The sequence below is a fragment of the Tenrec ecaudatus genome, chromosome 7, assembly GCF_050624435.1.
Source record: "Tenrec ecaudatus isolate mTenEca1 chromosome 7, mTenEca1.hap1, whole genome shotgun sequence".
NCBI lineage: Eukaryota > Metazoa > Chordata > Mammalia > Afrosoricida > Tenrecidae > Tenrec > Tenrec ecaudatus.
This window is the reverse complement of record NC_134536.1, coordinates 52,697,157-52,720,437: the sequence shown is the minus strand read 5'-3', so window position 1 is coordinate 52,720,437 and position 23,281 is coordinate 52,697,157. Positions and strand designations below refer to the sequence as shown.

Here is a 23,281-nt window from a genome sequence, read left to right as displayed (position 1 = left end):
ATATATAGAGTTCTACAACAGTTCAATCAGAAAATAACAAGAGACCCAATTAAGTAAGGGGGAAAAGACACGAATGGGAAGTTCATCAAAAATTAAGTACAAATGGCTAACAAACACATGAAAAAATGATCGCCATCACTAGCCACTAAGGAGATGCAAATTAAAACCACAGTGAGATAGGTACTACTTTATACCCACAATGCTAGCCCAAATTAAAAATCAAAACCAAAACAACAAATGTCAGAGAGAATGTAGAGACTGGAACTTGTAGACTGTTGGTGGACTTGTAAATACATATAGCTACTATGGAAAACTATGGTGAAACTGAAAGCAACTGGGAATTGAAATCCCATAGGATCCAGCAATAGCACTAATAGGACCTGTACCCTAAGGAAAGAAGAGACACACTAGTGGAGGTGTGCTCTCCTATGTTCATAGCAGCACAGCTTAGAGTAGCAAGAAACGGGACACAGCCCAAATGCCCAACAGTAGAAGAAAGAACAAAGGAACTATTGGACATCCACACAATGGAATACTGTGCATCCCTAAAAGACAGTAAGGAAAGCACTGGAGATGGAAAGACCGGGAGACCATTATGCTGAGTGAAGTAAGTCTATCACAAAAGGACAAGTATTGTAGGAGCCCACTACCAAAAGGAGAAACAGCAATTAAAGAAATCTTAGGGACCAATCCCTGAACAGAAGGCGAGAAGGCTTCCTAACAGCCACGAAGCATGCATCACCTCCCATTTATGCACCTCATGGGCACCACCTTGAAGGAGGAGACCTCAGTGTCCGGGGTCACTCCTTCAAGGGGGGGAAGTCGGAGGAGACTACTCACTTGAGGCTGTACAAATCGAGACAAGGCTGAGGCAAATCAATGGTCTCCCCACAGCAATGGAAGGAGAACCTTGCTAGAAATGCAAGGTTAGACCAGAAGAGGGGAGCACCTACATTTTGGAGGAGACCTGGATAGTCCTGTTGGTGAATATGTGGGGTGCTTGGGAAGTATCCTCACATCGGGAAAGAATGTTAAACAATGATTGTAGGGAATTGGGGAAACAATGGACCTGATTTTATGTCCAGGCAGACACTGCGAATACGTTTCTACCAAACCTTCGGTGAACTATGCCATGAACTAAGCACCATGGTGACCTTGGAAGCCAACCTTGCAGGCAGCATGGCTCAACCTAGGGGCTATACCAAATGGACTTAACACAGAGGCCTGGCTGAATGAACTGACCCCTGCCTCAAAGTTGCCTACAACCTGGGACTGAGGACTGGGCTACTTTGGATGGAGAAGAAGCAGAGAGTGGGCTGTCAATTGACCTTGATTAGAAGAGTTCTGTATATGTACCCATTGCAAAGAAAGGTGACCCAACAGAATGCTCAAAGTATAGAACAATTTAATTAACATCACATGCAAGTAAAATTGTGCTGATGTTCATCCAACAATGGTTGCAGCCATACAGTGATAGGGAGCTGTCAGAGGTTCAGGTCTGATTCAGAAGAGAACATGGAACATGGGCTGTTAATGCTGATGTTAGATGGATCTTGGCTCAAAGAAAAGAATACCAGAAAGATGTTTACTTGTGTTTTATTGACTATGTCAAGGCATTCAACTGTGTGGACCATAACAAACTGAATAGCATTGAGAAGACTGGGAATCCCAGAACATTATATTGTGCTCATGCGGAACCTGAAGATGGATCAAAAAGCAGTTGTATGAACAGAACAGGGGACTGCCATGTGGTTTCAAATCAGGAAAGGTATGTGTCAGGATTGCATCCTCTCACCATACTTATTTACTCTGTAAACTGAGGGGATAATCTAGAAGCTGGAGTACAGGAAGAAGAATATGGCGGCTTATTAACAACCTGAGATATGCAGATGGCACAACCTTACTTGATGAAGGAAGGAGGGCTTGAAGTACTTGTTGATGAAGATCAAGGACTGTAGCCTTCAGTGTGCACACAACCCAAATCCTCACAAACTGGACCAATAAGCAACATTATGAAAAATGGAGAAAAGACAGAAGGATTTAGTTGCCAAGGATCTTCTCTTGTTTGAATGCTGATTGAAGCAAAAGCCAAGAGATCCAAATGACGCATTGCACTGGGTAACTCTGCTGTACAAGGCCTCTTGAAAGTGTTGAAAAGCAAGGAAGTTACTTTGAGGACTAAGGTAAGCCTTACCCCAGCCAAGTATTTTCAAACATCTCATATGCAAGTGAAAGTTGGACACTGAATAAGGATGAACCAAGAAGAATCGATGCATTTGAATTAAGGTGCTGAAGAAGAATAACGCTGAAGCACCATGGCCTGCCAAATGAACAAGCAAATCAGTCTTGGAAGAAGGACAGCCAGAATGCTCCTCAGAGGCAAGGATAGCAAGACTTCATCTCATGTGCTTTGGAAAAGTTATCAAGAGAGATGGGCCCTTAAAGAAGGACTTCAATAAGATAATTGACACAGTGGTTGCAACTATGGGCTCAAAAATGAGGACAGTTTAGATGGTCCAGGACCAGGCAGTGTTTTCTTCTGTTATATATGTGCTGTTGCTGTGAGCTAACACCGTCTTGATGGGCCCTAAAAACAACACTATCACCATTTGCCTCTCTGTTTGTCAACCTGCTGGCTCGTGTGTTGCTGTGGAATTAGAGGCTATGCCATCCACAGTTCGTATCGTAGCAAGATCCCCAAATTAAACAGGCTTCAATAGAGCTTTCACAATAAGAACAGACTACAAAGATGGAATCTCCACCTCTGAGAGATTTACACACACAAAAAAAGAACAAAACAAAGCAAAAAAACCTCATTGCCATCCAGTCAATTTAGAATCCCCGTGTCCCATAGGACAGTTGAATTGCCCCAGTGGATTTCCAAAGTTGTGGAACAGAAAGTTTTCTCTCTCTCCCTGCAAGCAGCTGGTAGATTCAAACTGCAGACCTCGTGGTTAGCAGTCCAACACGTCATAGCCTATGTAACCAGGGCTCCATAACAGTGGGAGGTTGTTAGATGCAGTGTTGGAAGATGAGTCTGTCAGGCTGGGAGGCACTAAAAACACTGTGGAAGAGCTGCCTCCTCAAACTAGAGTGAACTTTAATAAAGCTGATTGAGCAAAGCTTTGGGACATTCCTCTGCTGAGGGAGAATGACTCGAAAGGAGAAGAAACAGCTGCAAATATCCATTCATAAGAAGAACATGGAATGTACCACGTACGAATCTAGGAAAACTGGAGACAGTACAATACTGAACGGCATGCATTAAGATGGAGATCCTAGGTATGAGTGAGCAGAAACGGACTGGCACTGGCAATTCTGAGTCAGATGACCACATGGTTCACTCGCCTGGAATAGCATACTCAAGAACGGCATTGCATCATTGTCAAATGGAACATTTCAAGATCTACCTCAAGTGCAATGCTATCTGTAATAGTATGATACATAGTTGCCTACAAGGGAACTCAACTCTTATTCAAATTTATAAACCAACCACAAAAGCTCATGATGAAAAAAAATGGAAGAATATTACCAACTTTTCAGTCTGCCATTGATCAAACATGCAATCAAATTACATGAATTATTATTGGTAATTGGAATGTGAATAACAAAGGAAGGATCAGTAGTTGGAAAATATGGCTGTGGTTAGAGAAATGAAACTAGAGACTATATGTCAGAATTCAACAAGACCAATGACTTTACTGAAAATACCATGTTTCAAGGACATTGTGTTAGTCTGGGTTGAGTAGGAAAACAAATTCAGAACACTCATATATGTGTGTAAGAGATAACTTTATATCGAAAGCCACTGTGTATTAAGAAAACATCCCAGAAGCGCACCAGCCAGTGTGATCACGAGGTGCTGAAGGGATCAGTTTTCAGGCATCAAAGAAAGAAAAATCATATCATTGTGTGCTCATCTCCATGACAGGATCGCTGAAGACAAATGGGTGCATAAGCAAATGTGGCAAAGAAAGCTGATGGTGCCCAGCTGTCAAAAGATATAGCATCTGGGGTCTTTAAGGCTTGAAGGTAAACAAGTGGCCAACTAGCTCAGAAGCAACAAAGCCCACATGGAAGAAGCACACCAGCCTGTGCGATCACGAGGTATCAAAGGGAACAGGTATCAGGCATCAAAAAACAAAAAATCATATAATTGTGAATGAAGGGGAGTGTGGAGTGGAGATCCAAAGGCCACTGGACATCCCCCTACAGAAGGGTTTCAGGGAGGAGATGAGCAGAGTCAGGGTGTGATATAGTAACGATGAAAAACACAACTTTCCTCTAGTTCCTAAATGCTCGCCTACCCAACCCACTGTCCTGATCCGAATTCTACATTGCAAGTCTGGCTAGACCAGAGTTTGTACACTGGTACAGATAGGAACTGGAAACACAGGGAATCCAGGGCAGATGATCCCTTCAGGACCAGTGGTGTGAGTGGCGATACTGGGAGGGTAGAGAGAGGATAGATTGGAAAGGGGGAAGCGATTACAAGGATCTACATGTGACCTCCTCCCTGGGGGATGGACAACAGAAAAGTGGGTGAAGGGAGACGGCAGACAGGTCAAGATATGACAAAATAATAATTTATAAATTATCAAGGGTTCGTGAGGGAGGGGGAGGGAGGGGAAAATGAGGAGCTGATGCCAGGGGCTTAAGTGGAGAGCAAATGTTTTGAGAATGATGAGAGCAATGAATGTACAAATGTGCTTTACACAATTGATGTATTTATGGATTGTGATTAAGAGTTCTATGAGTCCCTAATAAAACGATTAAAAAAAGAAAATATCCCAGCCCAGTCCAGATCAAGTCCATAAATCCTATTATTACCCCACACATCAATACGACTCCATAAATTCTTCTTTAGACTCACGCAGCCATGCTGAATGCAGGAAGATCACAGGCCAGTGGGTGAAAAGTCTTGTGGATCCAGTGGTGGTGGAAGCAGCTTCACACTGGCATGGGTCTCCACCTGGCTCTTTTAGCTCCAGGGCTCTGGCTCCATGTGGCTTATCAATAGGAGTGTCTCACAGGAAGTGAGCCTGTATCTGGCCTCTATTTATCTCTGTTTGCCACCTCCCAAATGAGGTCATCAAGCTGCAACCTTATTGACAGGCTAGACTCCACCCCTTCACTCTGAATAGTCTCAAATTGACACCAGATTATCTAACTACCACAGACACAAATGGTGACTATGCATTGAACTCTGCTAGATTGAATAGACAGAAATTAGTGCCTATACTTATGGGAAGAGATGATGGAGAACCTTGATAGCATGTAAAACAAGATCAGGAGCTGAATATGGAACAGATGGTCAAATCCTCATATATGCAGGTTCATGTTGAAGCTGACAAAGATTAAAACAAGTCCATTAGAGCAACCTTCAGTATATCCCACTTCAGAACATCTCAAGACCAGATTTGATTCAGCATGTAGTAATGACAGAAGACCTGACAAACTGTAGGATGGCATCAAGAATACCATACAAGAAGGAATAGCTCAAAGTGGATATCGGAAGAGACTCAAGCTTGCTCTTGAATGTGGGGTAGCTAAAGCAAATGAAAGACAAGATGAAATTAAAGAGCTGGACAGAAATTTTCGAAGTACAGTTCAAGAAAACAAGGTAGTGTATGATAATGAAATGTGCAAAGACTTGAAGTTATAAGGTTAAAAGGAAGAACACACGCAGCACATCTCAAGCAGAAGGAATTAAAAAAAAATTCAAACCACGCACTGCTGTATTGAAGGATTCCAAGGGCAAAATATTGAATGATGCAGGAAGCAACGAAGGTAGAAAGAATACACAGTTGTTGTACCCCCCAAAATTGGTCAATGTCAAATCATGACTGTAGCACATGATTAACAATTAATGGTATTGAAGGAAAACCCCCAGGCTGCACTGAAGTCTTTAGTGAAAAACAAGGCACTAAGAATTGATGGCACGAACAGAAATGTTTCAATAAGCTAATGAAGCACTAAAAACATTCACTAGTTTATGCCAAGAAGTTTGGAATGCAGTTATCTGGTCAACTCACTGGAAGAAATCCACATTTGTACCCATTCCAAAATAGAGGTGACCCAGAAGAATGCAGAACTTATCCAACGATGTCATTAATATATGCAAGCAAAATTTTGCTGAACATTACTAAAAACTGGATACAGCTGTAAATTGACAGGGAGTTGCCAGAAATGTAAGGCAGACACTGGAGAGGATAAGGGCTGTCAGACTGCTCTTGGCTGAAAGCAGAGAAGGCCTCAAAGATGTTCATCTGGGTTTGTTGAACACGCAAAGGTCAACTGTGTGGATCCCAACCAACTACCAGTGACACGGAGAAGAAAGGGAATTCCAGGGCCCTTCATCGTCCTCATGTAGAACTGGTACTTCGGCTGAGGAGAGGCAGTCATGTGAACAGAACAAGAAAATACTGTGCGGTTAAATCAGAAGTAGACGTCAGGGTCACATCTTCCTCCATACTTATTCAATCTGTACGCTGAGCAAATACTATCAGAAGCCGGACTATGTGAAGAATGTGTCATCAGGACTTGTAGAAGGCTAATTAATATTCTGGATAGGCAGACGAAGATAAAAGACTTCAGTATAGATTATAGATTAGCATACAGAAAACATAAATCACCACAACACGATCAACAGAAAACATCACGACAAATCTTTTCTCTAAGATCGAGGTTGTCAAGAATTCAATTTTACTTGGATCCAATTATTACTCATCGAAGCAGCAGTCCAAAATTAAATGACTTGCTAGGTGGGGCAATTGGCTATGCTAGACTCTAGTGCTGAAGGGCCAAGTTGTCATGTTGAGGACCACAGTAGGCCTGACCAAGCCTTGGTCTTTTTAATTGCCTCCCAGGCATGTGAAAGGACAATGAATAAGGAAGTCCACAGAAGAATTGACGCAGTTGAATTATGGTTATGGTGAAGAACATTCAAAGTACCACGGACTGACAGAGGGACAACATTTCTGTCTTGGAAGAAGTATAGCAAGAATGCTCCTTAGAGGTTAGGAGGCAGAGACATTTTAGACATGTTGTTGGGAGACACCATTTTCTGGAAGAGGACATCAGGCTTGGTAAAGCAGAGGGTTCGAGTCAATGAGGAAGTCCCTCCACAAGATGTACTGGCACTGTGACTGCAACACTGGTCTCAAACCTAACAAGAATTATGAGAGAGGCGCAGGATCAGGCAGTGTTTCCTTTCTTTCCTTCCTCACCACTGCTGCCGCTGCCACCACCGCCACCGCCACCACCGCCACCACACCACCACAACTGCCACCGCCACCTCCACCTCCACCACAACCACCTCCACCACCCCCACCACCGCCGCCACCACACCACCACCACCACACCACCGCCACCACCACACCGCCGCCACCACACCACCGCCACCACCACCACCGCCACCACCACACCACCGCCACCACACCACCACACCAACGCCACCACCACACCACCGCCACCACACCACCGCCACCACACCACCACCACAACATCGCCACCACCGCCGCCACCACCACCACTAGATTTTCCAATCCCTTTTCTTGAATAAGAGTCATGGAAAAAATTAGTAAATGTTTTGTAAAAATACAGGACATTGACCAGCAGTCCATTTTTACAGTTAAACGCCGACAAAAGCAAACCTATAATAAAATGATGTTTGGACACGTTGTTAGGCGAGACCAATCCCTGGAGAAAGACATCATGCTTGGTGAAGTCGTGGGGTGATCAAAAAGAGAAATGACCTTGACAAGATGGACTGACACAAGAGCTGCAACAAGGGTTCAAACTTAAGACCAACTGTGAGGGTGGTTCCGTACCGGGCAGGGTTTCCTTCTGTGCACACAGCGTCCACTATGAGACTATGAGTCGGAATCAACTCAGTGGCAACCAACAACACAAACAACAATATAGGACAAAGGCTGCTGCTCATATCCAAACATCTCAAGACATCTTCCACTTTATGCATACACATGAAAAAGAACTTAAAAACAAGACTCATAAAACTAAAAGACATTACTAAAACAAGGAGAATATTATAAACTTCAATTTAGAAGTGAAAACAGAAAAGACATTAAAAATTAGCAAAGCTAGCTCTAGAACCTATGTTGGAATAAAAAGATAAGTGGAGGTTGAAAAAGAGGAAGGAGTAATGGATTCTTCTGGATGTGAAACACAGATAAAATTATTACAGAAGGTAAGAGCCCCCCAGGGAGCGGGGAAATGCTGACAATAGGTTTGTAAGCTTCTGAATCAAAATAGAGATGACAAAGGAATATCAAGAGGGTCCTCAAAGTGGCTGGGATCTGAGGTGACAGTTTTAGGGAGGAGAAGATGATTTGCAAGGGGCAAAAGTCTCTTGGGTCTTTGTAATCAGGAGAAAAATGAGGCAAGCAATTAATAATAAAGACCCTATAGAAAACAAGAATCACAAAATCAGAAGAATACATTATGAACTTCACTTACAGAATATATCTTTTATCAATGATTTAATAAGTAAAACACTTCAAAATTGACAGAAGTAATATGCAACATTCACATAAAGATACTATAAAAATCAAAATTCCTCAGTTGATAAAAATCCCATGTCACCTGCCCACCCCCCCCTTAAAATCTCAGAAAGGTCAGAAAGTATATAATACAATATCATGACTTCCAATTGCATATCCATAAACAACCAGTTCATGTACTAAAATGAGAAATTCAACATCCCAAGTCAGAAATTTAAAATCTCTGAACCCTGGGTGAAGAGAAAAGCAAAACACAGTGTGTTCGTCTGGGTACTTTAGAGAAACAAATTCACAGAAACTCATGTGTAAGAGATAAGTGCGCATCAAGAAAACACTCCAACCCAGCGCTGCCCAAGCCCACAAGTCCAACATTAACCTATATGTCAACACCAATCCACAAAGTCCTCCTCCATCTCACAAAACACACACAATGACGCCAACAGCAGGAGGAAAGCCGAGTCAGTGAATGTGTAAGCATCTCAGCGGTGGAGGGCTGCATCCGGGTAGGTCCATGTGGCTTCTCCTTAGGGATGTCCTACAGGAAGTGAGCCTTGCCAGCTGAAGCAGGAACTGGCTCAGGCAGCTGCACCCTGGTCCAACCATCACAAAGCAAGAGATCCAAGAACTAGAAAGGCGAGGCTCACTGATCCATTTATCCCTCTGCCCTTCAATTAACCCCACGTGTTTATCAGCCAGGTTGGCACAATAAACTACCTCACACAGTAAGGTGGAGGTCAGCATACTTGATCAAAGCAAACATGACATTGGGAGGTAAACGAGAGTGTAAGGCAATAACAGTAGACACTATTATGCATATAATCCTTAAATAGGAGTAATAAAGTTATTAAGAAGTATATACATATTGTCATTGTTGCTAAGTGCCAATGAGTCAGTTTCAACTGAGAGAGACCCTATCTACAACAGAATGGAACCTTGACTGGTCCTATGCCAGCCTCACATTGTTAACTTTGAGCCCAGTAGGACAGTCACTGTGGCAATCCGTCTTATTGACAGTCTGCCTCTATGTTGCTCACTCTCTAAGTTACCAAGCTTGATATGCTCTTTTCAGCAAATGGTCAAGACAGCACTTTGTCCAAAGCATGTGAAACAAAGTCTTACTAGTCTCACTTCTAAGGAGCATTCTGGCTGTACTTCCTGCAGTCCACGGAGCTTTCAATATTTTTCACCAAACCCACCATCTCAATTGATCACAGAACGCCCAAACCTAAGACGCATGGCCGGGGCAAGTTGATATACAACTTTAACCATCAGAGTCAGTATTACTCGTCTTGCCCCTCAATGTTCATTATTGCCATATATATATATATATATATATATATATATATATATATATATATATTCTTAATGTGAAAAGTAGTAGGATAGTAATTTTTAAAAACTGTTTTTAGAAATTCCATAAATGTGAAATGCTGGAGTAGGACAGTTGACAGGTTAGGAGTAGGTGCTTTATCTTGTGAGTATCAAAGTGATGAGATTCTCTTTCGTACATACAGTCACACACATGCTCTCTTACTCGTGTTATTGTTTCTTTTGGAAAAAGAAATATTGGAAGGATAAATCAGAAACCCATGAGAAAAATATCTATGGGAAAGGGTCAAGGTGAGAATGGAATTTTCTATTTTATAATAGTTAATATAATTTGATTCTTGAACCACATTTTACAAATTAAGAATATGCAATTTAATCAAACGAATGTTATGTTTGGAAAAAGCAAACTGAAAGTGAACACAAACAGAAATTTAAAAACCTCTTTCCAAACTATACAACAAATCTAATTCAAATGATTTTTGAACATGCACTGACTGTATATAACTTGGTGGAATAACTGTAAAAAATGTGTATATATTACTTAGTACGTTTTTTGTTATTGTTGATGTAAAAACCCAGAAAACTACTCTGTAAACTTAAATAAGCTCAGTAACACTTTCATATATATTTAAAATATAATTATATTGAAGAGTCATAAATATCTTCTCATCCTGGCTTAAGAGAATCTTAGGCTAAAAGACATTCTTACAACAAACACTTAAGGAGCTATATATAGCTTCCATGCATTGCCTGTCCACCAGGCTGAGCCAAGGAGTTGAGGCGCATCAATTGTCGTCAAGAGCATCTCTGTGAGAAGGATATTGTTATTCCAATTCACAGACAAGTGAGCACAGGCTCAGAGATTATCCTGCACATGGCCAAAAAATAGTAATGGCAAATAGAACTGAATCTAGGTCACCATGACCCCAAAGCTTACGTCTTTCCACCATAATCAATTGCCTTTTCAACAAAAATATTAACAATTTAGTTTCACTTATTTATAAAAGGGAGATTTACTGCTGTTTTTGTTCTTGAGTGTCTGTTGTACTGAGTGAGGAGACTGGTAATCTTAAGTAATTTTATCTAAAATTCAGAAAGAAAAATATGTTCGGAGAAAAAGTGATTTCTTCGATAATCGAGATCTGTTCCTGCTTCCAGCTACCTCCTCTCAGTTGAAAACACAAAGAGAAGAGATTGAAAAACAGGTAGTAGAAGTGCTCTGTAAAATAAAATTTAAAAATTGGAACATCATGAGAAATGCTAAGTTTCTGACTGAAATATATTTTGAGGCCAGCAAGCACTGGAAACATTTTGTTCAGAACCCAAAGTAGCTACTGTTAAATGCCTGTCAGTACATCGTGGCCCTGGTATCACTGGAAAGAAGCCGAAATGGGCTGACTGTACAGTGCAGACCCCAAGCACCGTCCTTATGAGGAAGTTAAAAAACATCTCCACTACATGGATCAATTAAAACAACAACAACAAAAACCTCTCTCAAGAAGGTAGGGTTATTTGGAGAAACAAGAAAAGGAACAAATCACTGAATACCATTACATAATTACACCATTATGCAATGTTTAGGGAACACTGAGTGCCTTTTCAAATGCATGATAATAATAAAATAGTAAAAATGCCTTTACGAATCCAGAAATAGTTATGTGGGGGGTGGGAGTGGTGGAAGGAAAGGAAACAACACAGATTGCCACCAACATCCGCACCTGACAGTCAATGAGCAACTGCTGAATTCAATGCATATGGAAACTAATTTAACTATAATATTTGTAGGAAAACAAAGATCTAATTCTTGAAATTCAACAAATTATGTTGTCATTATCAGGTGTTGTTGAGTCAGTTCTGACTCATAGTGTTCCTGCAGGACATCATGGTGAGTCAAGTAGAAGTTCGGCTTAGAAGAGGAAGATCCTCAGGGAGATGGATTGGCACAGTGGCTGCAACAACAGGCTTAAATATGACAGTGATTGTGAGCATGGTATTAGACCAGGCAATGTTTTATTCTGTCATACATATGGTCGCTATGATTCATGGGAGTAGAAGTCAAGAAATCAAATGGAGGATTGCACTGGACATATTTACTGCAAAAGAGTTAAAAATAAAGATGTAACTTTGTGGCCGACCATGCACCTGACCCACACCATGGTATTTAAACTTGCCTCATGTACTTGTGACAGCTGAACCATCAATATGGAAGAAGGAAGAAAAATTGATGGCATATTTTTTGGGGGGGCAAAGAATAGTCAATTTTGAATATATCGTGAATCGTCAACAGTGCAAACAAATCTGTCTTGCAAGAAATATAGCCAGAAGCTCCTTAGAAGCAAGGATGGCAAGACTTTGTCTCTCACACTTGCTCTCAACCAAGATTCATGTGTTACCAGCAATGATATTCCGCATCCATGTCTGCTTCAGTCACCCATTGCATTTCTGGGAGTTCTTGGCAATGTAGTGCTACAACCAGCATTGAATTAACCATCAGCAGAATTTTACGTATGTGGGATACTGTTCCATAATTTCTGTTGTTCCCTTCTATGGGACCACCTTTCTCTGGAATGGGTGTACAGTTCTTTCAGTTGGTGTCCAGGTAGCTGTCTTACAAATGTCTTTGTGTACAGATGTAAGCGTCTCCAGGGCTACATCTCAGTGCGAAAACAGTGCGGTCAGCATTCTGTCAGTGACTTCAAACTAGGACTTCTCCTGCCGATGTCATCCATTCTTGCCCAGACTCTGCATCTTAAAATGGTTGGCTGCTGAACAATTCTTTTTGGTACCATGACTTTGTATATTCCCTCCATCTCCTTTTGAAGCTTCATCAATTGTTCGATATCTTGTCCACACAATCCCTCAGTATTGACACTTGAGTTTTTCTTTCAGCTTGAGAAATGCTGCGCGTCTCTTTGTTCTCACTGCAGGTCTTTGAGCATTTCCCAAAGTCCTCTACTGTTGTCTTCTCAGCTGCCCTTTGACAAACCTCTGCTCATCTCGGGCACCATTTCCTTCTAAACCTTTGGCTGCTCTCCATTCAAGAGCAAGTTTCACAGTCTCTTTTGACATTCATCTTGCTCTTTTCTTTCTGTCTTGCCTTTTTCATGAGAAGGTTTGCTTCTTCCACTTAGAATGTCCTTGATGTCATATCAGAACGTGCCTGATGTTTGGTCATTAGTGGTTAATGCGTCAAATCTGTTGTTCAGATGGTCTCGAATTCAGATGGAATATACTTAATGTTATACTTTGGCTCTCAGACTCATTTTAATTTTCTGCATATGAGCAATTGATAGTCTGTTCCACAATTGGCCCTTGGCCTTCTCCTGACTGATAAGATTTCATTATCTCTTTCCATAGAAGTAGTTGAAATGATTGTGTCAAGGTCTGCATGTTTCGCTGTCAATTAACTTGCTATAAAAGTATTCCCATGGGCAGTGTAAGATAAGATAAAGTTCTATCACCAAGGCCATATTTTCCAAAGACAGATCCTTCTTTATTTCCAACTGTCATATTCCAATCACCAGCAAATCTCAGTACATCTTGACTGTACATTTGATCAAGTTCAGACTGAAGAAGTTGGTAGAATTCAATTTCTTCATCACTGGTGTTAGTCCTTTAGTATATAAATTTGAACAATGGGTTGTATTAACTGGACTTTTTGGGAGTCGAATAGATGTTATCCTATCACAGACAGCATTATATTTCAAGATAGTTCTTGAAATGTTCTTTGGATGATGACCTCAATGCCATTCCTCTGAATGTGTCTTTCTGGTCACAATAAACCGTATGTGGCTAATGCCAGTACATTTCAATTCACTAACATTTCTCAAACAAAAACTCACTACCTTCGAGTAAATTTTGACTCATAGTGACCCCAAAGGACATGCTAGAACTGGGGTTCCCAAGTCTGTAACTCTGCAGGAGTAGAAGGCGGTTTCAAATAACTGACCGCATAGATCGCAGCCCAATATGTCACCAGGGCACCTAACTCGTGTCTAGAAGATCCACCAGTATCAAAATGTGTCCCATCTCATTTCTGATAACTTCTAATTTTCTTTAATTCATTCTTTGTATATTTGATGCTCCTGTTACTAATGGACACTGACTACTGTTTCTTCTCATTTTGAGTCGTGCCATATCAACACATCAAGATTTTGAAAGCTGCACTGCCTTCGTGTCACTACGGCGGACTCTGCTTTGACGCGGCAGCTCTTCCCTAGTGGTATTTTGAGTGTCTTTCAACCCAAGGGGCTCATTTGCTGTCATTTTATCAATGATCTGCTATTATCACAAGGGTTTCAACTGGCAATTTTTCTCAGAAGTGTACTTTTTTTGTTAAATTTAAATTTTATTGGGGACTCATCACAATCCATACATGTATCTATTGTGTCAAACATATCTGTTCATATGTTGTCATCAGCTTAAAACAATTTTTTTCTTTCTACTTGAGCCTCTCGCATCAGCTCATTTTCCCCCCTCCCCATGCACCCTTGATAATTTATAAATTATTCTTTTTTCATGTTTTACACTGACTGCTGTCTCATTTCACCCACTTTTATGCTGTCCATCCCCCTGTATAGGGGTCATAGGTCGATCATTGTGATTGGTTCCCCCCTACCTCACCCCACTCCACACCCTTTACCCTCCTAGTATCACTGCTACCCTAATTGATCCTGAGGGGTTTATCTATTCTGCATTCCCTGTGTTTCGAGCTCTTATCTGTACCAGTGTACATGTTCTGGTCTAGCCAGACTGGTGAGACAGAATTGGGGTCATGGTAGTGGGGGCGGGAGGAAGAAGCACTAAAGAACAAGAGCAGTGGTTCTTAACCTTCCTAATGCCATGACCCTTTAACATAGTTCCTCATGTTGTGGTGACCCTCCAACCACAAAATTATTTTCGCTGCTACTTCATAAGTGTAATATTGCTACTGTTATGAATCGGGGGACCCCTGTGAAAGGGTCATTCAACGCCCAAAGAGGTTGCAACCCACAGGTTGAAAACCGCTGCACTAGAGGAAGGTTGTTTGTTTCATCGGTGTTATACTGCAACCTGACCTGCTCTTCTCTTCCTTGTGGCCGCTCTGACAGGGGGGTGTCCAGTTGACTCCGTGGGACTTTGGGTCTCCACTCTGCTCTTCCCCTCATTCCCATTGATATGCTTTTTGTTTCTTTTGCCTTGTGTGTTTGATGCCTGATACCTGATCCCATCGAATCCTAATGATCACACAGGCTGGTGTGCTTCTTCCATGTGGGCTTTGTTGCTTCTTAGCTGGATGGCCATTTGTTTATCTTCAAGCCTTGAAGACCCCAGATGCTACATCTTTTGATTAGCTAGGTACCATCAGCTTTCTTCACCACATTTGCTTATGCACCCATTTGTCCTCAGCAATCGTGTCATGGAAGGCGAATATCACAGAATGCTATGTTAGTAGAACAAATTGTTCTTGAGTTAGTGAGTACTTGGGCGGAGGCTCAAGGCAGAAGTGGACTCTTTGTTTCTTTTTCCTATTTTTTCTTAGCCTAGAAACGCTATTCAAAACTGGTTTCCATAGTTATCTGAAATACTAGTGACAGGACGCCCAGTATCACAGCAAAAATGGCAACCATAAATTATAGTAATTGATATCAAATATACACAGTAAAATTTTCTGAAAAGCTTTCTTATAAAAATTTAAAGAATCTAGGATGGTTAAAATATTGGCTTTGTCACTATTCATAGAGATATGAAACTCTAGATAGGAGCCTAGGCAAAATAGAAACATTTGAAGAATTATATCTTGAATTCGTAACACTACAAATGTACAAATGTTATGCATAATGTTTTAGGTTTAGACAAAGTAGCATTGTCTACAAGAAAGCTCTTGGGCTAGTTCATTAAGTTAAGCACTCCAAGTCTTTCTCAGGCAAACTCCTTTCACACACATTGCATATTTGACAGATGGCACAGAGGAGGAATCATGAAAAATTAACTGTAAATATGAGTAGCAAAATAATTAAAGTGCAGCTAGCTCTCTTGCCTCAAAGCTATAAATTCTTCTTTCCCAACTGAAAAAATAAATTTAATCTGAAAAAGATTTCTTAAATTTATTTTCTTTAGAAGATATCACCCCAACAAAAAATGAGAGGTGGGGGTGGGGGTGTGAGGGGAGGGGAGCTGTGGGACAGAGGATTTCCTGAAGATCACTGTATTGCTTCTCCCAGGATCATTTTCCATCACCTTCCAATCTATTCCTACATGGCAACTTTCCATGTACGTCTACCATCTGGGTTCTACATTCTGGGCTACTCAAAGCTTGCCCTTGTGCCAGCCACACTGTTACTAGTCATGGAAGAGACTGGTTTTGGACCTAGGTCCAAAAGGGTTCCTTGCCCCCCCCCCCACCCCCGCCCCTCTTCAGGAGTGGAAGCACTACCTTTTTTCTTGGCACCTGGATAGAGTGGGAAACAACGTGGGAAAACACCTGAAAAATCATGAAAAGAAACCTGGCTGACTGGTCAGATAAGGTCATGGTGAACCTCCCCCCCCCCCCCCCCCGCTCCCCATAGTCACACTTTCAATCTGGAACTAAACGCACGCCAGTGGCTCAGATTTCAGCCAGCCACCCCATCCCCCCACCCCCAAAAGATACATAAAATATAAACCCAACTTCTGATTCCATTTAGGATGTTGGAAACTGTAGGATGTGAAAATATTATAAAAACATACTCCCTCCCATCTGGAGTTAAAAATCTAAATGACTCACAAAAATTGTAATTTTATGTGAATGATCAGAGTGCTAAAGTCACAGGGTGCGCCTGGGAACTCAATTCCAAAGTGTTCACCAAGATCTATCTGGCCAGTAAGCCTGGTTTCTTTTATAACTTTGAGGTTTCCCCCACACTTCCCCCGCTCTATCCAGGACGCTCTAATGTGATCCTTTCAGAGCAGTTGGTAGCAGTCGGGCACCACTTGGTGTCCTGGAGTCAGAGTTGTGGAGACGATACTTGCATGGCCCGTGGCTTCCAATGTGACTCTCAAGTCTCATCATGCGTCTTTGCTCTGCCTGGAGAGAGACCAATCATCGTAACTCAGATGGGTCACTCATGAGCGTTTGCAGGGTCCACATACTTCTGAAGGTTCATACACTCTTGATGAGCATGTTTTCCCTATCTTTGCCCCTTCCCCGAAGAATTCTGTGCTTCAATGCACACCCCACCAAACCACCTGGTTTGATATCACCGAGGGACTCAAATCATGTTCTTTCCGGAGGAAATGAGTCTGCACGGATAGGACCAGGATTGTAGGGTCGAGGAAAGAAGATTTACCACTGGTATGCTCAGGGGACAGCTCTTACTCCCCTTCAAGAACGAGGAGGGGCACTGTCCTGCTGGAAGACAATTCCTCAGCACAACTCTCCTGGCGTTTTTCTCTACAACTCAGCTTCCAATTTTCTTTACATGTTTCATAATAAGCCACTATAGTTGTCCCGTGTTCTTTGCGAAATTCCTCTCAAGATTAGCCCTTTGTAGTATAAAAAACAAACAAACAATTGACTTAACCTTCTGAGCTGACGCTTGTGCTTTGAATTCAACTGGCCAAAGAGATATCCCTTGGAAGCCACTGTTTTTGTTTGTTGTCCCCTCAACAGTTTTATTGGCATATAATCCACATATCAATTAATTCAAAATCCACAATTAATCAGTTAATATAATCCACAATCAATAATCCACATACAATTCAATAGTTCAATCTTCTTAAGATGAGTTAAATTTTCTTCATTCTCGTATTCATTGTTATTAATTTCCCATTTCCCCTCAACCTCCCATGCCATACGCAAGGTACAAATAATCCAGTTAGTGTCTCTATAGTTTTACCTATCCTGGATTTTACATACAGAAAAACATAAATTTAAAAATAAACTACCAAAAATAACAAAGCAAAACAGAAAAACCTCAATTGAAAGAAGGCAGAAAATACGAAAAATTAGAACAAGCTTAAATGGATCATAAAGGAGATCAAATGATAGGGTGTTAAATTTTAACTTAATTGCATCTGCAACAATCCACTTCCCAATGCATAGTACATGTTGACAAGGCTATTCATTTGCCTAATCCATGGTCAGAAGGATACACTGAGCAGAAAGCCACTGTTTTATTGGACCTTTATTTTTGAAGGCACCCTAATGAGACTAAAGCAAATCTTTGCCTGCGAGAACCTGTCTGCGGCCATCCACTGATGGCACTCCTTTCACTGTCAATGAGTTGAATCCCACTCATGTTGACTCAACTGCCCCTTGGGGTTCCTTTAGGGGAGCACACAGCCCCATCTGCATGGGAGCAGACAGCTTTATCTTTCTCCCCCAGTGACTGGTAGGTTCAAACCACTGACCTTGCGGTGAGCAAGCAGCTCAATGCATAAACCAATATGCTACCTGGGCTCCTTCCTGATGGCACAGACATGCTTAAACCTGTTTGCCTTGGAATAAATGTGTACCTGTATAAACTGCAATCCCGGTTGCAGTACTTTGAATAAATTGGACACTAGCTTTGTCTAGTTCTTGTATCATTCTCCTATGGGCTGTATCATTTTCTCCATTCCAATTTTGCTAGCAGAAATGATAGTATGTACAATTATATCCCATCATAGAATATACCAGTGTTTGGCTGGCTCCCAAGTGCCCATTACTGTCTGAAGTCCCAGCTGGCAGACTCACCATCTGAATCAGTAAGCTCCGCACATCTACAACAATAGCATCAGTGCAGACATAGCCCTGCCCTTTTCCTCTGTGTTAGGCTCTAGTCAGGTGCTTGTTGGCCACCCTCTGCAGCCATGTGGATTTCCCCTAACCACCTCAGGGTCTGGGGGAGTATATTACTGTCTGCATCTGGCATATCTTGTTATCCCACTGGTACAGCAAGCAACTCACATGAATCATCAATCCTGCTGACTCACACAGGTATGCTTCAACTTACGCAAATATGTACTGTTATTTAGTTTTCATATGCTGTGACCAGGGGTTCACTGGGCTGTATAAACAGGTAGCATTAAAATGGGAAAGCAAGATTTTTCTTTTTGAATTAAAAAAAATCCTTAACATGGGATCATCTACCAATTAGTAGCATACATACAATAGTAGCATACATGCAATAATTATTGAATAGGAAAAAAGGATTTGAATCCTGCGTGGAAAATCCTTCATGTTTACCTTCCAAGTATGAAAATCCTTCATGATTACCTCATTTTTATTTCTCTATACATCTCCACAATTTAGTAAGAAAAACAATTTCAATGTGTATCTTGAAGAATGATAGCTGCTAATTCTGAACGGACCAAATATACTCGGGTCGGCTTCTACTTGAGTATATACGGTATTGAAGGTTCACTTTTTCTCCTATCATATGTTAAAGAAACTCACGATTCTCAGAAATTTAAAGAACAAAGAAACTCTTACCCAGCTTTTGCAACACTTATGGTTTGTTGCTCCATTGCTTCATGGATACTGGTTCGATCATGCTCCTTGAGGCTATTGAACTCGTCGATACAGCAGAGACCCGAATCTGCAAGTACTAATGCTCCAGCCTCCAAATTCCACTCTCCAGAGTCCTTCACCGCAGTTACTGTCAGGCCTGAGGAAAGAAGCAGGGTATGCCCATTTTTATTTTCAAAAGCTATTTTATATCCACGAAGGGAATGTATGTGTCTACATTTTAAAGAAAAGGGCATCAAGTGAAAGTTTCTATTTCCTGTCTACCAAGAACAGATGGTATCAGAATAACTGCTTTAGGTTTCTAGTCACAGGAAGCTCCTATATTCTGAAAAATTTAAGACGTGTTTTGTAGCAGCCAGAAGCTCCCCTACCTTTTGTCTTTTTTATATCAACCCTAGCTAATTGGCCTACATTGAGGAGCAGAAAGATCTTTGGAGACCGTATAACAAGAAGTTCTGCATCATATGCTAAGACTACACAGAAGGGTCCAATGACAGAGAATGGTATTATAACCTTAGGAGGAAAAGCAAACTTTGTTTCTAGTCACAGTAGGAGGGAGGGATTCCCTCCACGTGGCTTAGTGATTTTGATGTGTCCATTAAACCAGTTAATATACCAAAGTAGTCAAACAAAGTTTTTGGGAGTCAACCAGACTTGAGTTTGAATCCTGTATCTACCATTCCAGCTGTGAGTGTATGTAGGCAAGTCTCCTAGTATCGTCAAAAAAACCAAAAACCAAACACACTGCCATTGAGTTGATATCAACTCATAGCAAGCTTACAGAAGAGGACAGAATCGCCCCACGTGAGTCCTGAGACAGTAACTCTTTACGGGAGTGGCAAGTAGAAAGCGGTTTTGAACTGCTGGTCTTGCAGTTAGCACCTCAACTTGTACGTCACCATGGCTCCTCCAGTCTCAGTATATTCATGTCAGAGACGCAACAATAAAAGGGATCTTATATATTCTTGGATATTCAAACAAAATGACTCATATAAAGCTTTTAAAGGTGTATGAAACATAATGATTACTTATAATGTCTATTGTTTGTAAACTTTTAACCAGATGAGTGAGAAACAAAAAGACAAATAAAAAGACAAAAAAATGGCAAATATCAGGAAAAGGAAGAGGGGACATTATAGACCCTGCAGTCATAGAACAACAACAAAAAAAAGAATAGGATAATATGAGTAACATTATATAATGATCCATGTAAGATAGTAAAATTCTTTCAAAATATAAAAACTGCCAAAGTTTATCAAAAAAATAAATACACAATTTTCATTATTATCATTTACTTTGACAATTGAATTTTTAGATCTTCTAAAACAGAAATCTCTGGGCAGAGATGGCTACCAAACATTGATGGAAAAAATATTAATTCTATACAAGTTTCTCAAAACTATTATAAAAGGGAACACTTCCTAGCTCACTTAATGAAACCACATTGTCATAATTCCCAAACCAAATAAAGATACATTAAAGGAAAATAAAATTATAGACCAAAACAAAATATACAGATGCAAAAATCTGAATAAGATATAAGTAAATCAAATCCAACAACATATGAAAAGGAGAATAGATCATGGGCAAGTGGAGTCTGCCAAGAATGCAAGGTTAAATCAATTTTTAAAAATTTATTAAGGTAATTTACCATATCAGCAAAAAAAGAGGAAAAATCATAAGCATCTCATTAACTACAAAAAAACCCCCCAAACACTTGACAAAACCTATATACATCCATGATAAAAATCATCAGCAAACTAGAAAAGAAAGTAATTTTCTTAAAGGAATTTACCAAAAAAATATAGCAAATTACTTAATGATGAATCTTCCCACCCCTAAAATTAGAACAGGTAAGAGATTAGCTTTCATCACTATTATTCAAAATTAAACTGAAGGTGCTAGTCAGTTAAGTGAAGGGGGTGAAAATAAAGATGAGGGAAAAGGAAAAAAAAACTTTATTTGTAATCAAGAGATTATATAAAAAATAAAAATAATTTATAAAAATTCTACTAGAACCAGTAAGTGCAACAAAGCATAGGATGCAACTAAGAATATAAAAATCAATTATATTTCCATATTATTAGTTATGATTAATCAGAATTTAAAATTTAAAAATTAATTCAGATTGCAATAACATTCCTTCAAATGAAATATTTCAGGTAGAATGGTTGACAAAATTTGCATAAAATCTATATGCTGAAAACTCCAAGACATTGATAAAAGAAATCAAAGATCTAATCAAATGTAGAGTTACTCTATATTAATGGAATGGATTAAAAGATTCATAATAGTTCAATCATATGAGAAAGTGTTGTGTAATCATCACCACAATCAATTTTGGAATATTTTCTTCTTTCCTGTGCTCATTGTTTTAGCTCCCATTTCTCCCCAACATTCTCTGCCATGTCCCTAAGAAATTATTATCCAGTGACTGTCTCTATAGATTTACCCACCCCGGATTTCATATACAGAAAAACATACAGAGTAGAAACAAAAACAATACATCCTTGACAGCAGTGATAAAAACAGAACAAAGAAAACGTCAATTGAAAAGAAAGCAGAAAATATTAAAAACTGAAACAAGTTGAAAATGGGTCAAAATAGATCAAATGATAAAGTTACTTTTTTAAATAAATAATTTTATTGGGGACTCTTACAGCTCTCAAAACAATCTGTCTATCAATTGTATCAAGCACATTCGTACATATGTTGCTATCACCATTTTCAAAACATTTTCTATTTTAGCACTTGGTAGCAGCTCCTCTATTCCCCCCACCCACCCACGTGACCCCTTGATCAATTATAAATTATTTTTATTTTCATATCTGTCACAGTCCACTGTCTCCCTCCAGCCACATTTCTTTTGTTTGTCCCATTGGGGGTGGTGTGGGAGGCTATGCATGCCAATCATTGCGGTTGGCTCTCCCTTCCTCCCCTTTCTCCCCATCATCATAGTATCGCTACCCCATTATTGTTCCTGAGGGGTTTATCTGTCCTGGATTCCCTGTGTTGATAGCTCTTTTTGGAGCAGTGTACATGCTCTGGTCTAGCCAGATTTGTAAGGCACAACTGAGGTCATGATAGTGGGGGAGAGGAAGCATTAGAGACCTAGAGGGATGCTGTGTGTTTTGTTGGTGCTGTACTGCACCCTGGCTGGCTCGTCCCTTCCTTGAGATCCTTCTGTGAAGGGATGTCCAACTGTCTATATATGGGTTTTGCATCTCTACTCTGAATCCCTGTCGTTCGCATCTACATGATTGTTTGAGGGTCTTCTGATGCCTGATACCTGATCCTGTCAACACCTCACGATCACATGGGTTGGTGTGCTTCTTCCATGTAGGCTTTGTTGCTTTCCTGCTAGATGGCCATTTGTTTAACTTCAAGCTTTTAAGACACCAGATGCTATAATTTCTAATAGCCAGGCATCACCTTTCTTCACCAAAATTGGTTTTGCATCCATTTTGACTTCAGAGATCATTTCAGGGAAGGTGAGCATCACAGAATGCCAGGTTATTACAACAAAGTGTTCTTGTGTTGAGGGAGGGCTTGAATACAAGCCCAATGTCTGTCTGCCACTTTGATACTTAACATATAAATATATGTACATAGACCTATACACCTATTGTTATATATATTAGTATATTTACATATATACATGCCTATATTTATATCTCTATAAATGCATTTTGCCTCCTAGTTCTTTCCTCTATTTCCTTTTACTGTCCTCCTGCCCCACTATCATATTCGAAGGTGTTACATTTTAACCTGACTACATCTGCAATGACCCACTTTACAATGTACTCTAAGAGTACCATTGTTCACACAAAAGACTCATTATTGTTGAACTTTCAATTATCCCGAAATTGCTCTATGGATTCAATAAAACATCAAACAAAATTCCAGCAACACACACACACATATATATATATATATGCATACATACACACACACACAATAT

The 23,281-nt window shown here is 40.4% G+C and overlaps 1 protein-coding gene across 1 annotated transcript in view; it reads right to left on the bottom strand.

The window, feature by feature from the left end:
- The window catches only part of MCM9 (minichromosome maintenance 9 homologous recombination repair factor), a 104,957-nt gene that overhangs the window by 22,751 nt on the left and 58,925 nt on the right, over positions 1-23,281 (bottom strand). The window contains exon 8 of the mRNA XM_075554620.1: positions 19,285-19,459. Within this exon, the coding sequence (XP_075410735.1) occupies positions 19,285-19,459 (175 nt within the window). The remainder of the gene's footprint in view (positions 1-19,284; positions 19,460-23,281) is intronic.